Raw genomic sequence first — 24,500 nt, 5'->3', positions numbered from 1 at the left:
GGTACGGAGGAATGGATCATTCACACTGTAATATAGTTGGGGGTGGGGAGGAAAGGATCATTTCCACTGTAATATAGTTGGGGGTACGGAGGAATGGATCATTCGCACTGTAATATAGTTGGGGATAGGGAGGAATGGATCATTCACAATGTAATATAGTTGGGGGTAGGGAGGAAAGGATCATTCACACTGTAATATAGTTGGGGGTGGGGAGGAATGGATCATTTCCACTATAATACAGTTGTGGGTAGGGATGAATGGATCATTTGAACTGCAATATAGTTGGGGGTAGGGGGGAATGGATCATTCACACTGTAATATAGTTGGGGGTAGGGAGGAATGGATCATTCATGGATCATTCACACTAATATAGTTGGGGGTAGAGAGGAATGGATCATTCACACTGTAATATAGTTGGGGGTAGGGAGGAATGGATCATTCACACTGTAATATAGTTGGGGGTAGGGAGGAATGGATCATTCACACTGTAATATAGTTGGGGGTAGGGAGGAATGGATCATTCACACTGTAATATAGTTGGGGGTAGGGAGGAATGGATCATTCACACTGTAATATAGTTGGGGGTAGGGAGGAATGGATCATTCACACTGTAATATAGTTGGGGGTAGGGAGGAATGGATCATTCACACTGTAATATAGTTGGGGGTAGGGAGGAATGGATCATTCACACTGTAATATAGTTGGGGGTAGGGAGGAATGGATCATTCACACTGTAATATAGTTGGGGGTAGGGAGGAATGGATCATTCACACTGTAATATAGTTGGGGGTAGGGAGGAATGGATCATTCACACTGTAATATAGTTGGGGGTAGGGAGGAATGGATCATTCACACTGTAATATAGTTGGGGGTAGGGAGGAATGGATCATTCACACTGTAATATAGTTGGGGGTAGGGAGGAATGGATCATTCACACTGTAATATAGTTGGGGGTAGGGAGGAATGGATCATTCACACTGTAATATAGTTGGGGGTAGGGAGGAATGGATCATTCACACTGTAATATAGTTGGGGGTAGGGAGGAATGGATCATTCACACTGTAATATAGTTGGGGGTAGGGAGGAATGGATCATTCACACTGTAATATAGTTGGGGGTAGGGAGGAATGGATCATTCACACTGTAATATAGTTGGGGGTAGGGAGGAATGGATCATTCACACTGTAATATAGTTGGGGGTAGGGAGGAATGGATCATTCACACTGTAATATAGTTGGGGGTAGGGAGGAATGGATCATTCACACTGTAATATAGTTGGGGGTAGGGAGGAATGGATCATTCACACTGTAATATAGTTGGGGGTAGGGAGGAATGGATCATTCACACTGTAATATAGTTGGGGGTAGGGAGGAATGGATCATTCACACTGTAATATAGTTGGGGGTAGGGAGGAATGGATCATTCACACTGTAATATAGTTGGGGGTAGGGAGGAATGGATCATTCACACTGTAATATAGTTGGGGGTAGGGAGGAATGGATCATTCACACTGTAATATAGTTGGGGGTAGGGAGGAATGGATCATTCACACTGTAATATAGTTGGGGGTAGGGAGGAATGGATCATTCACACTGTAATATAGTTGGGGGTAGGGAGGAATGGATCATTCACACTGTAATATAGTTGGGGGTAGGGAGGAATGGATCATTCACACTGTAATATAGTTGGGGGTAGGGAGGAATGGATCATTCACACTGTAATATAGTTGGGGGTAGGGAGGAATGGATCATTCACACTGTAATATAGTTGGGGGTAGGGAGGAATGGATCATTCACACTGTAATATAGTTGGGGGTAGGGAGGAATGGATCATTCACACTGTAATATAGTTGGGGGTAGGGAGGAATGGATCATTCACACTGTAATATAGTTGGGGGTAGGGAGGAATGGATCATTCACACTGTAATATAGTTGGGGGTAGGGAGGAATGGATCATTCACACTGTAATATAGTTGGGGGTAGGGAGGAATGGATCATTCACACTGTAATATAGTTGGGGGTAGGGAGGAATGGATCATTCACACTGTAATATAGTTGGGGGTAGGGAGGAATGGATCATTCACACTGTAATATAGTTGGGGGTAGGGAGGAATGGATCATTCACACTGTAATATAGTTGGGGTGGGGAATGGAATTAGCAAGCCAAAAGCTACCGCCAAAAATATGACACAGAGGGCTGAGGTATACAGAAATCAGCTAGGTTAGCTGATACAGCTGTAGTTTCCTCTTAAAATATTTCTATTTAGAAAAAAATGTGGGTGGCTGTTATTTTCCAGACAGTTCAGATAGAGCAGACATGACACCTATATTGGAATTACAGATGATGCTCGTGTGTAACAGGAGACAATGCGACATTTAATTTTCTGATCATTTTTAGGGCATTTTTTTCACCATTTTGGAAATGGGATCTAAAATAGATAGAATTGCACCTTAAATCTGGTGAAGTAATTAAATTTGGATCTAGCTCAAAGTAAAACACAAATAGTGAACAGTTTTCTGAAAAAACTGGCAACATAGATATTTGTGGTCATTTTTATGATGATTTCAAATAATACATATACTTTTCAATATATAATTTGTATAGGAAGTGTTGCAAATGGATTATAAAACTGGTTTTGTCTCCTAACAGATTATGACTGCAGACTATTAAACACAAATACGTGTATACAGTAATGGTTTAACATTAATTACTTCAATTTTAGGATTCCTGTCCTACTGCAATATGGTAAATTCTATGTATACGGTAACCTCCCCATATTTTTGTTTTGGATATAACATACTGTAGCACAGTTGGGTCAGTACACTTCAATTGACCAGGTAGTCGGTTAGAGCGATAGCTTATAACAGTCTTAAGTCCAGGGTTTGAATCCTTGTTGATGAAATTTGACGCTTGGACTTACACTGTTGTTGACCTGTTTTCTGTCTATTTCTTCTTTATCATTTTTCATTGAAGTCCTATATAGTTTTCTTTTCAGCAATATGATTTATCAAAGTATGGTCATACAGGAAAAAAACAATACATAGTTAATATTTTTGGCAGTGGTATGGGTAATCCTTAATAATGCAAAGGATATTTGCTGTGATACAATAATGTGAGGAAGAAAAGCTAAAAAAACTTTCACTTTAAATCAGACAACTGATCTGCAGATTTCATTTAACACGTCAAAAAACCTTTCATAAGTAGGGTCGACACTAACACTAGTCCTGGACTAGTAGATTTCAGCTAGGACTAGTGAATTACCTAACCTAACTGGTCCTTTGGACTTGTGAAAAATATGATTATAAAATAAGAATGTTTCTTTTTTAAATTTATAAAACAGCTTAAAATAAGATATATATTATGATAATTGTCAAAATTTTCCTAAAACTTAACCATATTTTTATGACATTAATTATTTTAAGTCCCCTGCATTCGATTACTTTTGATGTTTCGTGCTTCAGATCGCGATATTTCCTTATCAGGAAATCTTGGGATAGTTACATTGACAACATACTAGTAAATAATATATTCAACTAGTCCTGTAGACTACCAAGCAAAACAAGTTAGTATCTAACCCTTATTAAGGATGCCTAATGTTAATATAACATCAATCTCTTCAAACTTACCAAATGCCAAACTATAATCTGAGTTTTATATGTTTCTTAAACAGGTTTATGAAAATTGTATAAATAAAAAAAAATATTATTCACAGAAATCCTAGCTAAACATGGCATGAACTTGAAGCGAGCACCTAAAGAGATTTTAGCTGAGCTACGAGAGTCTGTGTTGAGTTCCAAAGATCTACAGGACAACATAAGCCAGAGTAGCCAGAGTTCTTCAACCATAGCTCAGACACAAAGGTATACTATAACCCTACCCATCTCAACTACAGCTCAGACACAAAGGTATACTATAACCCTACCACTCTCAAACACAGCTCAGACACAAAGGTATACTATAACCCTACCCATCTCAAACACAGCTCAGACACAAAGGGATACTATAACCCTACCCATCTCAACTACAGCTCAGCCACAAAGGTATACTATACCCCTACCACTCTCAAACACAGCGCAGACACAAAGGTATACTATAACCCTACCCATCTCAATCACTGCTCAGACATAAAGGTATACTATAACCCTACCCATCTCAATCACTGCTCAGACATAAAGGTATACTATAACCCTACCCATCTCAAACATAGCTCAGACACAAAGGTTATACTATAACCCCACCCATCTCAACCACAGCTCAGACACAAAGGTATACTATACCCCTACCCATCTCAAACACAGCTCAGACACATAGGTTATACTATAACCCTACCCATCTCAACTACCGCTCAGACACAAAGGTATACTATAACCCTTCCCATCACAAGCACTGCTCAGACATAAAGGTATACTATAACCCTACCCAGCTCAAACACAGCTCAGACACAAAGGTATACTATAAACCTACCCATCTCAACCATAGCTCAGACACAAAGGCATACTATAACCCTACCCATCTCAAACACAGCTCTGACACAAAGGTTATACTATAACCCTACCCCTCTCAAACACAGCTCAGACACAAAGGTATACTATACCCCTCCCCATCTCAACTACAGCTCAGACACAAAGGAATACTATAACCCTACCCATCTCAAACACAGCTCAGACATAAAGGTATACTATAACCCTACCCAGCTCAAACACAGCTCAGACACAAAGGTATAGTATAACCCTACCCATCTCAAACACTGCTCAGACACAAAGGTATACTATAACCCTGCCCATCTCAAACACAGCTCAGACACAAAGGTATACTACAACCCTACCCATCTCAACCACAGCTCAGACACAAAGGTATACTATACCCCTACCCATCTCAACTACAGCTCAGACACAAAGGGTATACTATAACCCTACCCATCTCAACCACATCTCAGACACAAAGGTATACTATAACCCTACCACTCTCAAACACAGCTCAGACTCAAAGGTATACTATAACCCTACCCATCTCGACCATAGCTCAGACACAAAGGTATACTATAACCCTACCCATCTCAAACACTGCTCAGACATAAAGGTATACTATAACCCTACCCATCTCAAACACAGCTCAGACACAAAGGTTATACTATAAACCTACCCATCTCAACTACACCTCAGACACAAAGGTTATACTTTAACCCTACCAATCTCAAACAGCTCAGACACAAAGGTTATACTATAAACCTACCCATCTCAACTACACCTCAGACACAAAGGTTATACTTTGACCCTACCCATCTCAAACAGCTCAGACACAAAGGTTATACTATAAACCTACCCGTCTCAACTACAGCTCAAGACACAAAGGTTATACTATGACCCTACCCATCTTAACTACAGCTCAGACACAAAGGTTATACTATAAACCTACCCATCTCAACTACAGCTCAGACACAAAGGTATACTATAACCTTACCCATCTCAAACACAGCTCAGACACAAAGGTATAGTATAACCCTACCCATCTCAAACACTGCTCAGACACAAAGGTTATACTATAAACCTACCCGTCTCAACTACAGCTCAAGACACAAAGGTTATACCATAACCCTACCCATCTCAACTACAGCCCAAGACACAAAGGTTATACTATGACCCTACCCATCTCAACTACAGCTCAGACACAAAGGTATACTATAACCTTACCCATCTCAAACACAGCTCAGACACAAAGGTATAGTATAACCCTACCCATCTCAAACACTGCTCAGACACATCAAACACAGCTCAGACACTAAGGTATACTATAACCCTACCCATCTCAAACACTGCTCAGACACAAAGGTTATACTATAAACCTACCCGTCTCAACTACAGCTCAAGACACAAAGGTTATACTATAACCCTCCCCATCTCAACTACAGCTCAAGACACAAAGGTTATACTATAACCCTACCCATCCCAAACACAGCTCAGACACAAAGGTTATACTATAAACCTACCCATCTCAACTACACCTCAGACACAAAGGTTATACTTTGACCCTACCCATCTCAAACAGCTCAGACACAAAGGAATACTATAACCCTACCCATCTCAACTACAGCTCAGGCACAAAGGTATACTATAACCCTACCCATCTCAACCATAGCTCAGACACAAAGGAATACTATAACCCTACCCATCTCAACTACAGCTCAAGCACAAAGGTTATACTATAACCCTACCCATATCAACTACAGCTCAGGCACAAAGGTATACTATAACCCTACCCATCTCAAACACTGCTCAGACACATCAAACACAGCTCAGACACTAAGGTATACTATAACCCTACCCATCTCAAACACTGCTCAGACACAAAGGTTATACTATAAACCTACCCATCTCAACTACACCTCAGACACAAAGGTTATACTTTGACCCTACCCATCTCAAACAGCTCAGACACAAAGGAATACTATAACCCTACCCATCTCAACTACAGCTCAGACACACTCAACTACAGCTCAGACACAAAGGTTATACTATAACCCTTCCCATCTCAAACAGCTCAGACACAAAGGTTATACTATAAACCTACCCATCTCAACTACAGCTCAGACACAAAGGTTATACTATAAACCTACCCATCTCAAACACAGCTCAGACACAAAGGTATAGTATAACCCTACCCATCTCAAACACTGCTCAGACACAAAGGTTATACTATAAACCTACCCATCTCAACTACACCTCAGACACAAAGGTTATACTTTGACCCTACCCATCTCAAACAGCTCAGACACAAAGGAATACTATAACCCTACCCATCTCAACTACAGCTCAAGACACAAAGGTTATACTATGACCCTACCCATCTTAACTACAGCTCAGACACAAAGGTTATACTATAAACCTACCCATCTCAACTACACCTCAGACACAAAGGTTATACTTTAACCCTGCCCATCTCAAACAGCTCAGACACAAAGGTTATACTATAAACCTACCCGTCTCAACTACAGCTCAAGACACAAAGGTTATACCATAACCCTACCCATCTCAACTACAGCCCAAGACACAAAGGTTATACTATGACCCTACCCATCTCAAACACAGCTCAGACACAAATTTTATACCATAACCCTACCCATCTCAAACACAGCTCAGACATAAAGGTATACTATAACCCTACCCATCTCAAACCCAGCTCAGACACAAAGGTTATACTATAACCCTACCCATCTCAAATACAGCTCAGACACAAAGGTTATACTATAACCCTTCCCATCTCAAACACAGCTCAGACACAAAGGTATAGTATAACCCTACCCATCTCAAACACTGCTCAGACACAAAGGTTATACTATAAACCTACCCATCTCAACTACACCTCAGACACAAAGGTTATACTTTGACCCTACCCATCTCAAACAGCTCAGACACAAAGGAATACTATAACCCTACCCATCTCAACTACAGCTCAGGCACAAAGGTATACTATAACCCTACCCATCTCAACTACAGCTCAAGCACAAAGGTTATACTATAACCCTACCCATCTCAACTACAGCTCAGGCACAAAGGTTATACTATAACCCTACCCATCTCAACTACAGCTCAAGACACAAAGGTTATACCATAACCCTACCCATCTCAACTACAGCCCAAGACACAAAGGTTATACTATGACCCTAACCATCTCAAACACAGCTCAGACACAAAGGCTATACCATAACCCTACCCATCTCAAACACAGCTCAGACACAAATTTTATACCATAACCCTACCCATCTCAAACACAGCTCAGACACAAAGGTTATACCATAACCCTACCCATCTCAAACAGCTCGGACACAAAGGTTATACCATAACCCTACCCATCTCAAACACAGCTCAAACACAAAGGTTATACTATAACCCTACCCATCTCAAACACAGCTCAAACACAAAGGTTATCCCATAACCCTCCCCATCTCAAACAGCGCAGACACAAAGGTTACACTATAACCCTACCCATCTAAAACACAGCTCAGACACAAAGGCTATACCATAACCCTACCATCTCAAACAGCTCGGACACAAAGCTTATACCATAACCCTACTCATCTCAAACACAGCGCAGACACAAAGGTTAAATCAGAACCCTACCCATCTCAGTCAGCTCGGACACAAAGGTTATACTATGACCCTACCCATCTCAGTCAGCTCGGACACAAAGTTTATACCATAACCCAACCCATCTCAAACACTGCTCAGACACAAAGGTAATACCATAACCCTACTCATCTCAAACACAGCGCAGACACAAAGGTTATTCCATAACCCTACAGCTCAAGACACAAAGGTTATATTATAACTCTACCCATCTCAAACCGCTCAGACACAAAGGTATACTATAACCCTACCCATCTCAACCACAGCTAGGACACAAAGGTTATACGACACAAAGGTTATATTATAACTCTACCCATCTCAAACCGCTATTATAACCCTACCCATCTCAACTACAGCTCAGACACAAAGGTTATACTATAACCCTACCCATCTCAACAAGAGATGCTACTAAGATCTAATCAGTAAGTTGACACACAATAACAAATATATTACTTTTTATTCCTTCATCATTGGTAAAATAAAGTCAGCCGTCGTTCGACATGAGCAGGTAACAAAGCTTTTTCTAAAATATTCGTTTTTGTCAGAAGGTTAACGAGAGTGTACTTTGTTTCCACATGCAGACAAATGTCCCAGATGAGCTTGCAGAGCCAGGATGACAGCTCTGACGAGGAAATAGACGGTCCCCCACAGGCACACCCAAACAAGGAGATCTGTATCTTCCATCTTCGTGGCAGATGTGGATTCGGTCGCGGCTGCCACAAATCCCACAAAAACCTACCCTACCAGTGGCAATACCGCGAGTCGGGGAAGAAGTGGATGGACCTACCCCCTAATTCAAACGTAGACCTGGAAATCAACTATAGTGACGTGGAGAAGAATGAGTGTTACGTAAAAATAACAACAGACATGTAAGTATTTATGTCTTCATACTGGGTTACTGCTGTGATGTTTATATTGTGAGTAGGATCTCGAGGGACACCTTTCAGAAAAGTAGGAGGCAATGTACCGCTGATGACATAAAACTTTACTCTATACCAGCATATTTTTGGTTTCCAACCTTGAATATTCAACATTTTAGCAGAAAAGGTTAAATAATCCAAATCATGTTCTTCAGGATGTACAATAACTGTAACCAAGGTCAGTTGTTTGTTTTTGGTTCAAAAAAGAGGTTTCATAGACTAAAAGACATGATGTTCCAGAGGAATTAGCATATATTTTGAATACATTTGCCTTTTTAATAAGTTGTATAAGAAATTCATGTTCAGTACGTAGTAAGAAATTTAGTAAAATAATAAAAAAAAAAAGAGTTCATTGGTGCAAATGCACAGATATTGTAACCCAGCCTTCTTTTGGGTTTGAACTCAATCTGGTTATCCCTCGATCCTCAGGCCGCCAAAAGTGGTTCAGCTGAACTTTGACACGTTGGTGGCAGTGGACAAAGATGGTATGTCCTATCAGATAAGGAGGCTGTCTACTGCCTCGTCCGGGGCTGAGAAGTTCACATCACTGGCTACACAGTGGAAGTGGTTCTGGCTTGACGAGGGCCAGGCTTGGAGAGAATATGGAGAACAGGTATGTTATCTCCTATAGTCTGTAACAAAATATTATAGGGTTTTCACCCATTCACCCCTGAAGACACATTTGAATTCTTCCAATTTAAATGTTGGAATAGTTAATTATGAAATTTCAGGGGCGAATTAGTTAAGTCCTCTGAACAAAACTGTTATATACAAGACGTATACTTTAAAATCTGTATTTATCAACTACCAGGTACTAAGCCTTCATCTTTTGGAACTTTATATAACCTTAATATAGTTCAAAAGATAAATCCTAGTAAATAAATATCTTTCGGAACTTAAGTATATCGCCTTCATTCCATGACAAAAATGGTAAAAAATTACGTATAAGAGTATCAGCGGCAGATTTTGAAATAATCTACCAGCCCAATAATACACATGTATGCACAGTTAAAGCTGTTAATGTTATTTCCCACTCCATAGTGTGCTCAGCGAGATGCCAACAGCCCAATTAAAACCTGGGCATATTTTAAGAGAGTAACCAGTAATGTTGTGAAGTACTGTTTACAAATGGGACGTACAGTATAATATGTCGCCTGAAGTACATACATGAATCACATAATTAAGTAAAACCCTAGAAATGGTTAGCGTCTACAAAAGAGTTTATTTGAGTTTATTCTTACTTGTGTTGTAAAATAACTGAACTGAGGCTATTTACTTGTAATGAATGGTTGTCGAAATACAATGTATTTTGTCTCCGTGAGTAAACTATCATGCTAATTAAAATATAATGCTGTGAAAATACGTTTTTAATATTACTTTGTTAGTAAAAAACAGCCATGTATATTATACGCCCGTCAAATTTGACGGAAGTATTATGGTATGGAGTTGCAATTGTCCGTCAATCCGACCGGGGTAAACTTTTGTTTGTCCGGCAATCTCCTCCTACATTTTTTGACTGATCTCTTTGAAACTTGGTATACATTACAATCATGATATGAAGTTGTGTCTCCCTTAAAAGAATTTTGAATCGATAATTTTTCCAAAAGTTATTGCCCTTTGTTCATTTCAGTATTTAATTTTTGTCCGGAGATCTCCTCTACATTTTTTGACAGGTTTTATGAATAACCAATTACTCAAATTCAACTTGTTTGACAACCTTACATATAACACCTGTCTCATAATATGATGAAAAGTTCTCCACTGAATAACAGGGGTGATACGATTGTTTGTCTACAGAACGTTACCGGATACAAGGCTATAATAAGTAGTGAAGACATGGAACAGCGATACCTAGAGAACTCTACCGGACAGCTTCGCTTTGCCACACTTGGCCACGAGTATCTCATGGATTTTGAAAAGATGGTACAACAGAATCTCTTTTACCAAACTGAAAGAATTGTCCGGCGTCGACCTGTTTTTGTAGCTCCAAAAGATGTGGCTGAGCGGAAGAAGAGGTGGGTGACCATCTCATTGTATTTGATTATTAGAAGTCAGGAAATTATAAATCTCTGAAAATTGTCAGAAAAAGTCTCGTAATTTTAGAATTGATATGGATACTAAGTGTTTCAAGGTTTTAAGAAATGTCAGGGAAATGAAAACGGAAATTTTGATTTGTGCTCCCACTTATTCAAAAACGCATAAAGAGGTTATCTTTTATACATTGTCTTCATTGAAAAAAAATAACAAACTTGCAGGCTACTTATTGCAAGGAGGTTAAACCATGATGGAAAAAAAATGAAGCATATCAAAACGCAATATTTAAGCTTTAATGCCTTTTACCTTCTACTGCAATTTAATTTGGTCATTTTTTATTCATACCAACAAGTACAGGATCATAATAATGATATGCATATATAACACTGAAACTCAGTAAGGACCTATGTTTTACAATAAATTCTGCGAAGAACATCATAACATTATGCGTTGTATTATCCAGGAATCCCCAGGGTAAAGGTCATCAAGGAGCTACCAGTTCTGCAGTGATAATGACTGGGCCTCTAACTCAGCCACTGATGTCTTATGTGCCCATGGAGTGGGCCTTTGACCGTACCCAGAATACAGACCTGTCCAATCGCGTCAGTTCCCACTTCAGTAGGGTACCGGTAAGTTAAATTCTCTAACACTTAAGTAGTCTAGTAGGGTACCAGTAAGTTCTCACCTAAAGCTTCAGTAGGGTACCTGTAAGTTCTCATCTCACACTTTAGTAAGGTACCAGTGAGTTCTCTCCTAAGACTTAAGTAGCCTATAGTAGCAAGGGTACCAGTAAGTTCTCACCTAAAACTTTAGTAGGGTACTGGTACGTTCTCCCCTAACCCTTTAGTAAGGTACCAGTAAGCCTTTAGTAGGGTACCAGTAAGTTATCCCCTTACACTTTAGTAGGGTACCAGTAAGTTATCCCCTTACACTTTAGTAGGGTACCAGTAAGCCTTTAGTAGGGTACCAGTGACTTCTTTCCTGACACTTTAGTAGGGTACTAGTAAGTTTTCTCCTGACACTTTAGTAGGGTACCAGTGACTTCTTTCCTGACACTTTAGTAGGGTACTAGTAAGTTCTCCCCTAACACTTTAGTAAGGTACCAGTGACTTCTTTCCTAACACTTTAGTAGGGTACCAGTAAGTTTTCTCCTGACACTTTAGTAGGGTACTAGTAAGTTCTCCCCTAACACTTTAGTAGGGTACCAGTGACTTCTCTCCTAACTCTTTAGTAGGGTACCGGTAAGTTTTCCACTCACACTTTAGAAGGATACCTGTAAATTCTCCCCTCACACTTCAGTAGGATACCAGTTAGTTCTCACTTAACACTTAATTAGTAAGGCACTGGTAAGTTCTCCCATCACATTTCAGTAGGGTACTGGTATACTTTGATGAAGGGCTATCAAGCTTTTTTCATTTGAATGATCTTGACCAACTTTCCAGGTCACATTTAGTCAAATATGTTTAAACATTTAAATCACCTAATCTCAATAAACAAAAGGTCTAGGGTGGTGATATTTTTGCAAGTTGCATGCTGAGATGAAGGGCTATAAAGTTTGTTCAACGTAATGACCTTGTTCGACTTTCAAGGTCTCATCGGTCAAATGTTTTTAAATCTTTTAACAGGTTCTTTTGAATGACTTATAGTTGTAAATACTGATATTTTGCCTGTAGCTTTATTTTAGATCACTCTTAAGGTTACGGGTGAGATTAATACCGGGTGAGCATTGCAGGCCCATGCCATTGGTCCACTTGTTCCCATGTGCTATCGTGTGGCCCTGTATGTGGTTATTATGTTAATGTATCAATTTAAACTCTTACAATGAAATAAATACATACAGAGGTCCAGTGTTCCCACTGAAGTTTAGATTTGGGGGTATATTTGATACATTTTCAAGATTCTGTACCCCTAGGTAAAGGCAATTTTTGAAAACTAGGGTTACAACCAACTGTTTTGGGGGTTTAAAATGAGGGATTTCTAGGCACACTCACTCAGAGGCCAATCTATAGCATAACTATATTAGTTGATTATTAATAGGACCTTATGAATCCATAGAGTTATTGAACTGAAACCTTATTTGCCAGATGCATGTCTATGTAATATTCAAGAACTGAAACATATATTGAACGTTTTTGTTTCCATTTCTATGATATCTTTGTTGTTGGTTGTAACAGATTCTTGGCGTGTCCTTACCATCAGTACGAGATGAATGTCGGAAGATAGAGGACCTATTCCACATGACGATGCCGCAGAACTCGCAGATACTCGGGATTGACCGGATAGAGAACGGGGAACTCTGGATGAACTTTGTTTGGTAAGCATTTATATGAACATCAACAACACAATATGCAGGTTTCTGGCACAGCACACCTGATACTAAAAATGTTCTGCCGTAAGTCCAGGTTACATTTCCTGTAACTTAAGGCTACAAAGTCCAGTGATATGCCCATTTTGGAAAATCCACAAAAAAAGTGAGAGAACCCGTAAATATTGCCTTTGTCAGTATTTTTTCTTGGTTTGATTTTTCAGTAAGAAGGAAAAGATGAAGCGTAAGAAGAAGGAGCCTAATGAGAAACAACTATTTCATGGTACCAACGGCCAGTACGTTGATGCCATCTGTCAGCAAGGCTTTGACTTCCGGTTCTCCGGGAAGACATCGGGCACCAAGTACGGCCGTGGAAGTTACTTTGCCAAGTCTGCAGCCTACGCTGATCACTACAGTAATGAAGGGGAGATGTTTCTGGCTCGTGTCCTTGTTGGTCAGTATACCAAGGGTCAATCCTCCTTTGTCCGGCCACCACCAATCAACCCAAAGGATCCCTTTGAGCTGTATGACTCCTGCGTGGACAGCGAATCAAATCCAGGAATATTTGTCATGTTCACCTTTGACCAGGTTTATCCAGAGTATGTTATAAAGTACAAGAAGGGTGGAATACAATGAAAAATATGGGAACATGTTGTAGCTTAATGTAAATAGGCCTTTCGTTTTTCTTGTACAGTGTATAACATCATAAACAGAATGATAATTGTATTTTTGAAGAAAATTTTCTAAATTTGGAGAGCTAGATGTTTCTTTAAAGGATCCCTGTCCCACTGCAAGCAAAACACTAAAGAATTCCACTGTAGTTTTTCCATATATACATGTACAGTAATCTCCCCTTTATCGCATTTTGGGTTTACCGGGTAATAGTAATTAAGCTAGTCCAGAGCCAGAATTACCATTGATCAGGGCCACTTTTGTTTGTCGCGATCCAAACAGTTGGACCAGAGTTGTTCGTTTATGAAATAAGGTCGGACCTAGTAATCTGATGCTGCTTTCAGGTGAGCCTTGACATAAACATTAGCAGGTCTGCCAGGATTTATAGCCGAAAATGTTACATTTAAAAACAGACATAAACGAACCAGCCCTTGGTAGATCAGTTGGTTGAGTCTACAGAAGCCTGATCAGAATTTTGTCAAGGGTTCCAATCCCGGTCTGGCCCTATCAACTTTTACCTCTAGAATAATATTGTGGATTTTATTCTTAATTTATTTCATTTAAATTTTCTATGATTTAGTCCTGCAACATGTGGATTCCTCATCAGGAATGATTGTTAAAGGTATGGTCATAGCAATGAAAAAGATTTTATTTCATATTTATAGATTTTGGCAGTGGTACAGGGATCCTTATTGTTTGAAATATAAGTATGGCAGGATTACCTCCGTTGTCATGACACGCTGAATGGATCTATCTTTGACAAGAGTTTGAAATCTTGGTCATACAGGGTCTTGAAAATGAAATCAAAGTCATCATGTTGAATTTTGGTTGGTTGGCAACACCGTCTGTATCAGCTAGATGTTGAGAGAACTTGCTATTGAGTTTGGCTGTTTTTTAACAAGACATTTAGTAAAAATGCCTCTAAATCTAATAATGAATGTAAAGTTTAGATATTTATTTCAAAATATATAAAGCTTTACACATTTTCCTGTGATGTAAAGACATAAGTAACTCTGGTTTGGTTTGATGTTTATATTTTTGTCTTTTGTTGATTGATTTTTTTTTAGATATTTTACACTATGTTTGTTTTTGTAAATACATTAGAGTTATATATAAGGTATGCTTAACATACATTACAGTATCCAATTATATATCACTTAAACCCTTTCCCCTGCCTCAATGCAGTATACAGGAATCAGCTTGTCTGTCTGTCTGTCCATTTCTACTAACTATATAACATCCAGTCCTTATGAGCTAAAAGGTATGGCCTGACACATTGAAATTTAATAGATTCATTCAGTTAGTTTCCTTGTGGAAAACAAAGTTTAGCTCCATACTGCATAGTAATATTTAATGGAATGTCTGTCTATCTGTGAATAGAAATTAAGGTTTGTCTCAACATTTTTCTCTAAACTACCAGACTAATTTCAACATCTATATCTAATGTAGTTGTGCACTTTGCATATATGCCCTAATTAACCTGTGACCTGTTTATCCATGTCTGTCATTGAGCACCATCCCGCATAGCTGCGGAAATTAGCTCTAGGTCCAATAAATTTGTTTTTTTATTTGAAATTGTAAATGTAAAATTTCAAAATATAATGTATAAAGTCAAAATAACATATAGTAATCAGAGCTAGAGCTACAGTTTCTGCAGCTATATCTGGCATCTGTTAACACTTTACAGTTTTGTTTTCTTCTCAAATACCACTAGACCAGATGATTCTATAGCCATAGGCAAATCAAAAGTGTCAATGATCTGGATTTTAATGCCCAGAAGCTGCATAGGAGTAGTCACACTGTCTAAATTAAGTAAAAATTAATTTTCTTCAGGCTTGGATTTGCTACATGCAAAATCAAACACTCTTCCATAATGAAGATGTCGAAATATTTTATATCAAAATAGTGAATTTTACTATCCACGCCTAGGGGTTACTCATCCTCCACTGGGCCTAGGGAAAGAGGTAAAGTTGACTATAGTTTATATAGAGATATAACAGTTTTTGGTAATGTCTCAGTAAAAAATATTGATAACTGTTGATACTTTGTAAAAGTGAGGGTACGTCTAATGGTTGATTTTCAAGTTTTCGATATTCAAGATGCCTGCCTTTGCTTATACATTTATTCCTGTAAAATGAATTCTTTTAGCTGGAATTAAATATTATATTTTTCAATGGTTCATTTTGAACTGCAGGGATAGTTCAAGGGAAAGGGACATTTGTAAATGTTCCTGATACAGTTAGAATTTGTTTTGTCTAGACAACTGCTCAAAATATTTTAACAGACTTTCCTGGAATGTTGCACTCATTTGTCATCAATCGGTATACCAGGAAGTTGTATTGAGTACGCTTTATATTCCATCTCTACCATGTTCATGGGGAGTTAAGAGAAGGGAGGTGTTGGCTTACAGTACTGTTACAAAAATGTACAGTGTAAAATAGAGTTTATCAGTAATACTATAGGCGGGGGGGGGGGGGGGGGGGGGGGGGGGGCTGTAATTAGATTCACATGATCGTGAGTTAAGGAGGGGGAGGTTATTTAGGATATACCCCAACTCCTGTAGAATACCACCCAACCTAGCAGCTTTTATTACAGGTCTTTTATTTTTCAATCTCCCAGCTCAATGACTTTGATCCAAATTGAGGCGTGGGGTATTACTGTCTATATTGAGGACTATATCTGTAGACAGTAGTGTTTGAGGTCTATGTTAAGGCCTGGGGTCTTACTTTCTTTATTGAGGCGTGGGGTATTTCTGTCTATATTGAGGACTATATTTGTAGACAGTAGTGTTTGGGGTCTATGTTAAGGCCTGGGGTCTTACTTTCTTTATTGAGGCGTGGGGTATTACTGTCTATATTGAGGACTATATCTGTAGATAGTTTTGTATTTTGAAGTGTACACTACATATACATGTATACAAATTGTTTGTTAGTGTTTGTGATGTGGGTTTACACTAAATTTTCTAAATGAAACTTATATTTCATATTGTTACGTAGCCATGCATATTTGTAGCTTAAATATATAGTTATTGTACTTTTAATCTAATATAGTACATATGTTCGTGAGTGTGCGTGGTTAGAACTTTACTTTGTTAATTTCTATCATTTTGATCTATAACATCTGACATGAGCCTTGTCATAGCTATAGTTAGTCCATATAATGATTTATTTTTCCAAAACAATATATTATGCAAGAGACTTTCCTGTGGGGGGAGATCTGGTAGTACATGTATGTGGAAACTGAAGAGTGAACAGTAAGACATGATCGAGAAACTGTTAAATTGTTTGACAACGTCGACCGTATGACATATTCTGACAAAAATTGTTTAACAGATTGTGACATTGTTCCAGTCTTGCCGATATAAACCAGATTTATTCTGGGGAAAAAAATGTTTCTTTTTCTTTTATATTTGTGCATGCAGGCTTTTAATTTAGAACACACTGTACCTTTTATAGACCCGTTCCTAAGGCACAACTAGTATTAATGTTGATCCGCTTCATGTAATACACTGCCACTATATAAGTTTTGTGACATCAGCTTGACCAATGCATGATGATGAAATAAAATGCATGATTTATTACAACAATAACTGGAAATGAAATAAACAATATGAAATCTGTGTAAAACTTTATATCATTTGTACATTTATCGTTACAAATTTTTCTTGAAACAAATATATTGGAACCATATTGTTTTGAAAACCAAGACTTGAATTGATACACAACAATGAATTTTTCCAAAATAAAAACATCAATCAGTGAACATGCGGTGATATGGACATGAAAAGGGATATTGACCTCGACAATTACACTTTCTCTGGTCCATATGTAAATATTTATTCATCTTAGCAAAAGTTCATAAATGATAATTATTTCAATAGTGTATCTGTAGACATACTAGAGTAGAATATTAACACACACCTAAACAAATATGTTAACTAATCCAATATTAATTATTGTACAAAAAATCAAATCTTTATAACTAGTTTTTATAATGTTTGTAAACAATCGGCACCTTTTTGCACTCAAGATTTTATGATATGCAATAATATTGGTGTTATTCACTTCAGTGATGACATTTGATGTTTAATATAAGATGTGCTGTAAAACTGACCTACATTTGTACTACATACATGATGAAGCAGTAGGTTAATTACTTGTACAAACCTTTGTTGTGGCCATTTAAGCCTTGAAGTAACATGCTACCCTTTTACACGCACGGTAACCATCTTTTATATAAAATGACATTTACATTGTACCATTATATACTGAAGATATCATATTCTATATTTTGTGTGAATTTCATTTACTGTCCTTAACATCATAGAAACTATTATTACCTAGGTACTAGTGTTACCTGGTTGCTTTCTATATTAAGCAGATATCATTTAAATTCCAGAATATTTTTGGACAGTTTCATTTTCACAGTTTACGTTTTAACTTGAGGAAAAACGTGATTTCATTTTTTTGCTTCTGCTTGATGTAATTTACATATTTATATCTTGTGTGTTTGATTAGAAAAACAATAGATAGTTTTTCACTTTTTTACCACTATACTTATTTGATTAAATACATGTACAGTGAAACATCATAATCATGAAATCTGATATCTTTATGTTTAAACATTAGTCTATGATGTATAATAATAGTTCATTTGAAAGCATCATGGGGCTTTTTAATCAATTCTACCGTAAGTTATCTTTAATTTTTGTTACAGAAATGTTTATAAATGCCAAATCAACAATGATACCAAGTTTTTTTTATTTAAGGATGGAAGGTATATAAGACAGGTGAACAAATGTTCATTGTGTTACGGTTAAATCATTGTGTTATGGTTAAGTCATTGTGTTATGGTTAAATCATTGTGTTATGGTTAAATCAATGTGTTATGGTTAAATCATTGTGTTAAACCATTGTGTTTTGGTTAAATCATTGTGTTATGGTTAAATCATTGTGTTAAACCATTGTGTTATGGTTAAACCATTGTGTTATGGTTAAACCATTGTGTTATGGTTAAATCATTGTGTTATGGTTAAATCATTGTGTTATGGTTACATTTATGACTAAGACTTGACAAATTTAATGAACTGTGCAGTAGTTGTTTAAGAATTTGTCAACAATCTCAATTCATAGCCCCATGAACATGAGCATAACAGGATTCAATCTTCCCAGCGGTAATTCTTCCATTCAACATACCCATTGTACTCGAGTACTGTGACTTGTAAAGTTTTCCTAAAAGTACTGAAACCAGCGGAAGATACCGGCATTATGAATTCTGTTGGTGAGTGGGATGTCACTTTCCATTTTCAACATCATTTTCCATTGTAACCAAGTCAAGTTCAGTGTGAAATGAAACATTTTGCATTTTTATAGTTGCTATGAGTTCAATTTCAGTAGAAATGGAAATTTATCATTTTGGATGGTGGAGTCCTGTTTGTCTAGATTTTAGAAAAGGATTATCTAATTAGTTAAGTGACAGATTATCTGTTATTGTCAACGTTCTACTGTACATTTTGTATTTCCATTGTATTATTTTCATCACTAATCTTCAGGATAATTATAAAAGATCATCTTATGTTTTTGTACAAATCATACATAAACTTTGTTCTTTACAGAACTTTTGTATTGTTTGTCATCATCATCATTGTCAAGTTTATGAAAAAATATTCACAATGTTTTATATTGCGTGTAAATTTATTTCAATGATCATTATAATAATGCAGATTTCATAGTCATCATAAGTCTGTCCCTTTTGTGAAAATAAAATTGATATCATTATCATTTTGAATCTGTAGATCTAATTCTTCACCCAAAATACCTAAAGGCATTCAGTCATCCCAAATACTGGCTCCATCTATACATGTATGTGACACTGCCCTGCAAATATAGCATATGGCCAAGGACGAACTGGTCTAGTTTTTGGGATTATTGAAATGCCACCTAAAATAAAAAAGTAACAATAGAAAAACAACAAAATAAAAAAAAACAAGAGAAGGGATTGGTTTAACCAGGTCAAGTGGGCAATTGTCTGGTATAAATCTGGAGGGCTCCTTACCAGTTGTCAAGTATACTTGAGAAAGACATTTCTATAATAAGTAACCTTGAAATGAAAGGGAGGAAATTTCAGATATTACATGAATATATATATTCATTATAAACATATTCACCCCTGGAGACACATTTAAACTCTTCCAATTCAAAGGTTGGAATAGTTCATTATGAAATTTCAGGGGTGAATGAGTTAAAATAAAGAAGGGTTGAGAATTGACCACTTGACCATTGTACCAATGTTGTAGAGGACAGTGGTTTGATTTTTAGGTAAACACTTTGACATCATACCAATTTACAATGAAACTTTGTAAATCAGGATATTTTTTAAGAATAAATTTGATGATTAACTAGTTCACCCCTGAAGACATATTAGAACTCTTCCAATTCAAAGGTTAGAATAGTTCATTATGAAATTTCAGGAGTGAATGACTTAATACATTTGTTGGTACAGTGTTTTTAATTCATGTTGTTTATCTAAGTGTCTGGAAAGAAATTTTCCAAATTACTGGAGACTGCATGGATCAGCAAGGTTCCATGAAACAATGATACAAAAATGTGATAGAAAGCCTCATCTCTGATGTACATTTACAGTCCTTTACCGGTAATAAGCCCAGGGCACCTTGTCCTTAAAATAGAATGTTAGTGATTGGGGGCAGGGAGTGGGGTACAATGATTTGGGTTGTGGATCTTTTATGCAGAAATTAATGGCATATTTTCAACTGTAAAAGTTGTTTTACAACTTAAAATGGACGTGGACTTATCACTGGTGAAAAAAGTAATGTTTTAATTTGTGAGGTGAGGCGATTTACTTTTTATGTATCCCCAGGAAGATTTTTTTGAGTTTCAAACCTTCTCACAGTTTCACTATGTCATCCTGAAATTTGCTAAGATAGTTACCTTATACAAAGGATCCCTGTATACAACGGAGGTGCTGCAGACAAACCTGCCACTCAATATACAAATCCAAGTTCAATAAAAGTTATGTGCCGGTTTGTAAGCGGAGGGGAACTCTTTAGAAAAAAAGGAAAATATCTCGCTAATGTAGCATATATCCTTAACTTAGTAGATGAGTAGTGAAACTGATATCAGATTAATTGAACCACTGTCAGACCTCCCTCAGGGTCTGTAAATAAATGAGACAAGCTTTTGGACACCCCTCTTTCAACTAAATTGTTGATTATCTTTTTGTACATGTAGTTCAAATGGGCTGTGTTGTCCATACCCAGGTAGATAATTTGGTAGATATCTGAATTGTATAGGATTTAGCTATAGGTCTGAGTGTTATATTTTCTCAACTGATAATACAGTACAAATAACTACCCAATGGTATATGGGAAAGAAAAACTTATTAAGGCTTCTGCTAACGGTATTTAATTTATGGTCATGTAATGTTGATGTGGCAAGGAACATTGTACTCAGCAGAATGCAGTAATAGCTATAGTAAATCATTAAATCTACTACACAATTTATATTGCCAATATGACAGTAGATTATCACTAGCTTAATTATAATTAAGCAATGGGTCAAGGGGCAGCATTTCTGTCCCACCTCGCCATGAGAGTCGCATCAAACCCCTAACAGCTGTGTAAAAGTGGTAGTGCTTCCCGAGTTTTATTCAACAATACTCTAGGTTTTATTATACGATCTATTAACTTATATCTTGTGAATATTATACAGATGCATGTAAAAAAAGGTATAGTGTACATATTGTTGGGGTTCATTTACAAGGGAGTAATGATATCAAATTGTATTTATAAAGTAAAGAGTTAATTCTGCACCATTTCAGGTTTTTTGAACTTTCTGGATAGCCACTCCAGTGAAGCCAATATCATGTTGCTTTAAGATGTTGTAAGTTAAAGAACATATTCTTAAATTTTAAAAAAGATGTCATTTGAGAGATATATCGTACTTTTATTTTTTTGAAACCAAATATTGTAAGCATTTATAACTTTTTTAAAGAAATTTCTTAAATTAATACAAGAAAACTTATGAAAAAAATAAATATGTTGCATTGCATTGTATTAGATTAAAAACAATATCGTTATAACTATTAATTTTTTATATTAACTCATTCACCCCTGCAATTTCATAATGAAGCTATTCCAACATTTGAAATGGAAGAGTTCAAATGTGACTTCAGGGTAGATTGAGTTAAGGATCCCCCTGTCCCACAGCAGATAAAACACTAGAGAGTTCTACAGGAATTATTCATATAAACTGTAATCTCCCCTTAATTTGGAATAAGATGTAACTTAAAAGGCACTGGGTCAGGGATCGAACTATCACTAGTTTCATATCCCAGTCCAGCATTTTTACTCTCAAGTCACTCACGGTTACTGGGTTATGATATATTTCGCTTCCATCAATTTTTCTTTCTTTTAAGTTTTGTAATGTGTGATTTTGTTTCTTGTTTGAAACAATTTATTAAAAAATCTCTTTTCCTAGCTGCACTTTATTACAGTGGTACAAGGATCCTTAAAGATTTTTTTATTGTCGGTGGTACAGGGATCCTTAGGTTTTTCATTGTATATACAATGTACTATTGTAATATAGACAGTTCTGTTATGTAAAGGAATCATACTTTATAGATTTAATTACAGCAGGTTTTCATTATTTTATATAACAATGAAAATGTAACCGTATTTTTACCCAATAACACCTGCCATGCACTTATAGATGTGGCCTTTAATTTAGCATTAAGGGTGTAAGAAAAAAGAACTCTTACCAAATGATTGAGGAAAGTATGTACTTAATTAACAGTCAGCAGTTACAATATTTCTAGTACAGAATTTGTATATATAGTATTAAAAAGTAATCCGGTGTTTACTCTCAATTTTCAAAAATATTTGATTGACAGTTTTGTGTGGGAACATTAGCTTGTATACTTGTCAAGGTAGTATGGTCTACCAGACTCTTTCTTAGACATATTTATAAGAGTTCAACATATTTTGTAACTAGATTAACATAAGTGGCAGAACTTAATTCCAACTAAGATCAATGTTGTCATTGTCTTTATTACATTATTGACAATATCCTTTATGCATCTTGTAATGCACTTCTTTTAAAATCTGCTATAACTTTTTGCTCAGGTAGAGAGTTCACCTGGCCACTCTGTCAAAAACAGATACATGTACGTATACATTGTCAACACATCTCAATGACACTGCCCAAGTCAGTTCTCTACTGTGATTGGTCGTAGCCAAGCCCGAACCACAAGCAAGGGCTGCAAGGAACCAGATTACACATTTTTTATGCAAAGGAAATTTTGTGTTGGTCTTTTCATTTTAGAGTTATGAGTTTAAAAATATCCTTTTCGTAAATAAAAAATCGATTTTAAAACAATGATTATGTTATTCAGTTATCTATCAAAAATATTTACTTTCTGTCGTTGACTCGAAATCATGTGAAAACATGACCTCACTTAGCATGAAGACAGAACAGCACAAATGGAGTAAAGAGATAATAAAAGATTTATTAACAATTCAAAGGTGACAATACAAAGGCCAACTTTACGTTGCATCACAAGATCATTGTTAGCTCATCTGCCCGAAGGGCAAGTGAGCTTATGTCATGGTGCGGCATCCATCGTCCGTCAACTTTTCCTTTAAACATCTTCTTCTGAAGAATGGACAGGCCTAGAGTCATGACATTTGGCTGAAAGCTTTGATGGTAGGAGCCCGACAAAGTTTGAGAACGAAAATGACTGACCTACTTTCAAGGTCACAGCGTTCAAATATGTCAAACGCTAAAAACAACTTCTGAAGAAGAATTAAAAGGTATAGAATCTTCCTATTTGGGTGGTGGCGGCTTCCTGGGATGGAGCCCAACAGAGTTTGAGAACGAAAATGGCCTTGACCTACTTTCAAGGTCACAGCGGTCAAATGTGTGAAACACTTCAAATGACTTCTTCTGAAGAACTGAAAGGTATAGAATCTTTATATTTGATTGATGGCTTCCTTGGATAGAGCCCGACAAAGTTTGAGAACGAAAATGACCTAGGTCTTCTTTCAAGGTCACAGGGGTCAAATGTGTCGAACACTTCAAACCACTTCTTCTGAAGAACTGAAAGGTATAGAATCTTTATATTTGGCTGATGGCTTCCTGGGATAGAGCCAGACAAAGTTTGAGAACGAAAATGACCTTGACCTACTTTCAAGGTCTTAGGAGTCAGATACGTCTAATGCTTAAAACGACTTCTTCTGAAGAACTGAAACGTATAGAACCTAAATATTTGGCTGGTAGCTTCCTGGGAAAGAGCCCAACAAAGTTTGAGAATGAAAATGGCCTTGACTTTCTTTCAATGTCACAGGGGTCAACTATATCAAAAACATCAAACAACTTCTTCTGAATAATCGAAAGGCATACAATTACAATATTTGGCTGGTGACTTTTTGGG

The 24,500-nt window shown here is 37.0% G+C and overlaps 1 protein-coding gene across 3 annotated transcripts in view; it reads left to right on the top strand.

The window, feature by feature from the left end:
* LOC110449060 (poly [ADP-ribose] polymerase 12-like) overlaps positions 1-16,538 on the top strand; it is a 30,096-nt gene extending 13,558 nt beyond the window's left edge. For all 3 annotated transcript variants that reach the window (XM_021495644.1, XM_021495642.1, XM_021495643.1), the window contains 7 exons: positions 3,713-3,860; positions 8,705-8,992; positions 9,473-9,656; positions 10,841-11,058; positions 11,541-11,706; positions 13,252-13,391; positions 13,607-16,538. In XM_021495644.1, coding sequence (XP_021351319.1) covers positions 3,713-3,860; positions 8,705-8,992; positions 9,473-9,656; positions 10,841-11,058; positions 11,541-11,706; positions 13,252-13,391; positions 13,607-14,018 — 1,556 coding nt within the window. In that variant the 3' untranslated portion in view covers positions 14,019-16,538. The remainder of the gene's footprint in view (positions 1-3,712; positions 3,861-8,704; positions 8,993-9,472; positions 9,657-10,840; positions 11,059-11,540; positions 11,707-13,251; positions 13,392-13,606) is intronic.
* Positions 16,539-24,500: the final 7,962 nt, after the last annotated feature.

The sequence above is a fragment of the Mizuhopecten yessoensis genome, unplaced genomic scaffold (assembly GCF_002113885.1).
Source record: "Mizuhopecten yessoensis strain PY_sf001 unplaced genomic scaffold, ASM211388v2 scaffold4449, whole genome shotgun sequence".
NCBI lineage: Eukaryota > Metazoa > Mollusca > Bivalvia > Pectinida > Pectinidae > Mizuhopecten > Mizuhopecten yessoensis.
Note: the sequence above shows the minus strand (reverse complement) of the source record. Positions and strands in the feature narration are given on the sequence as shown.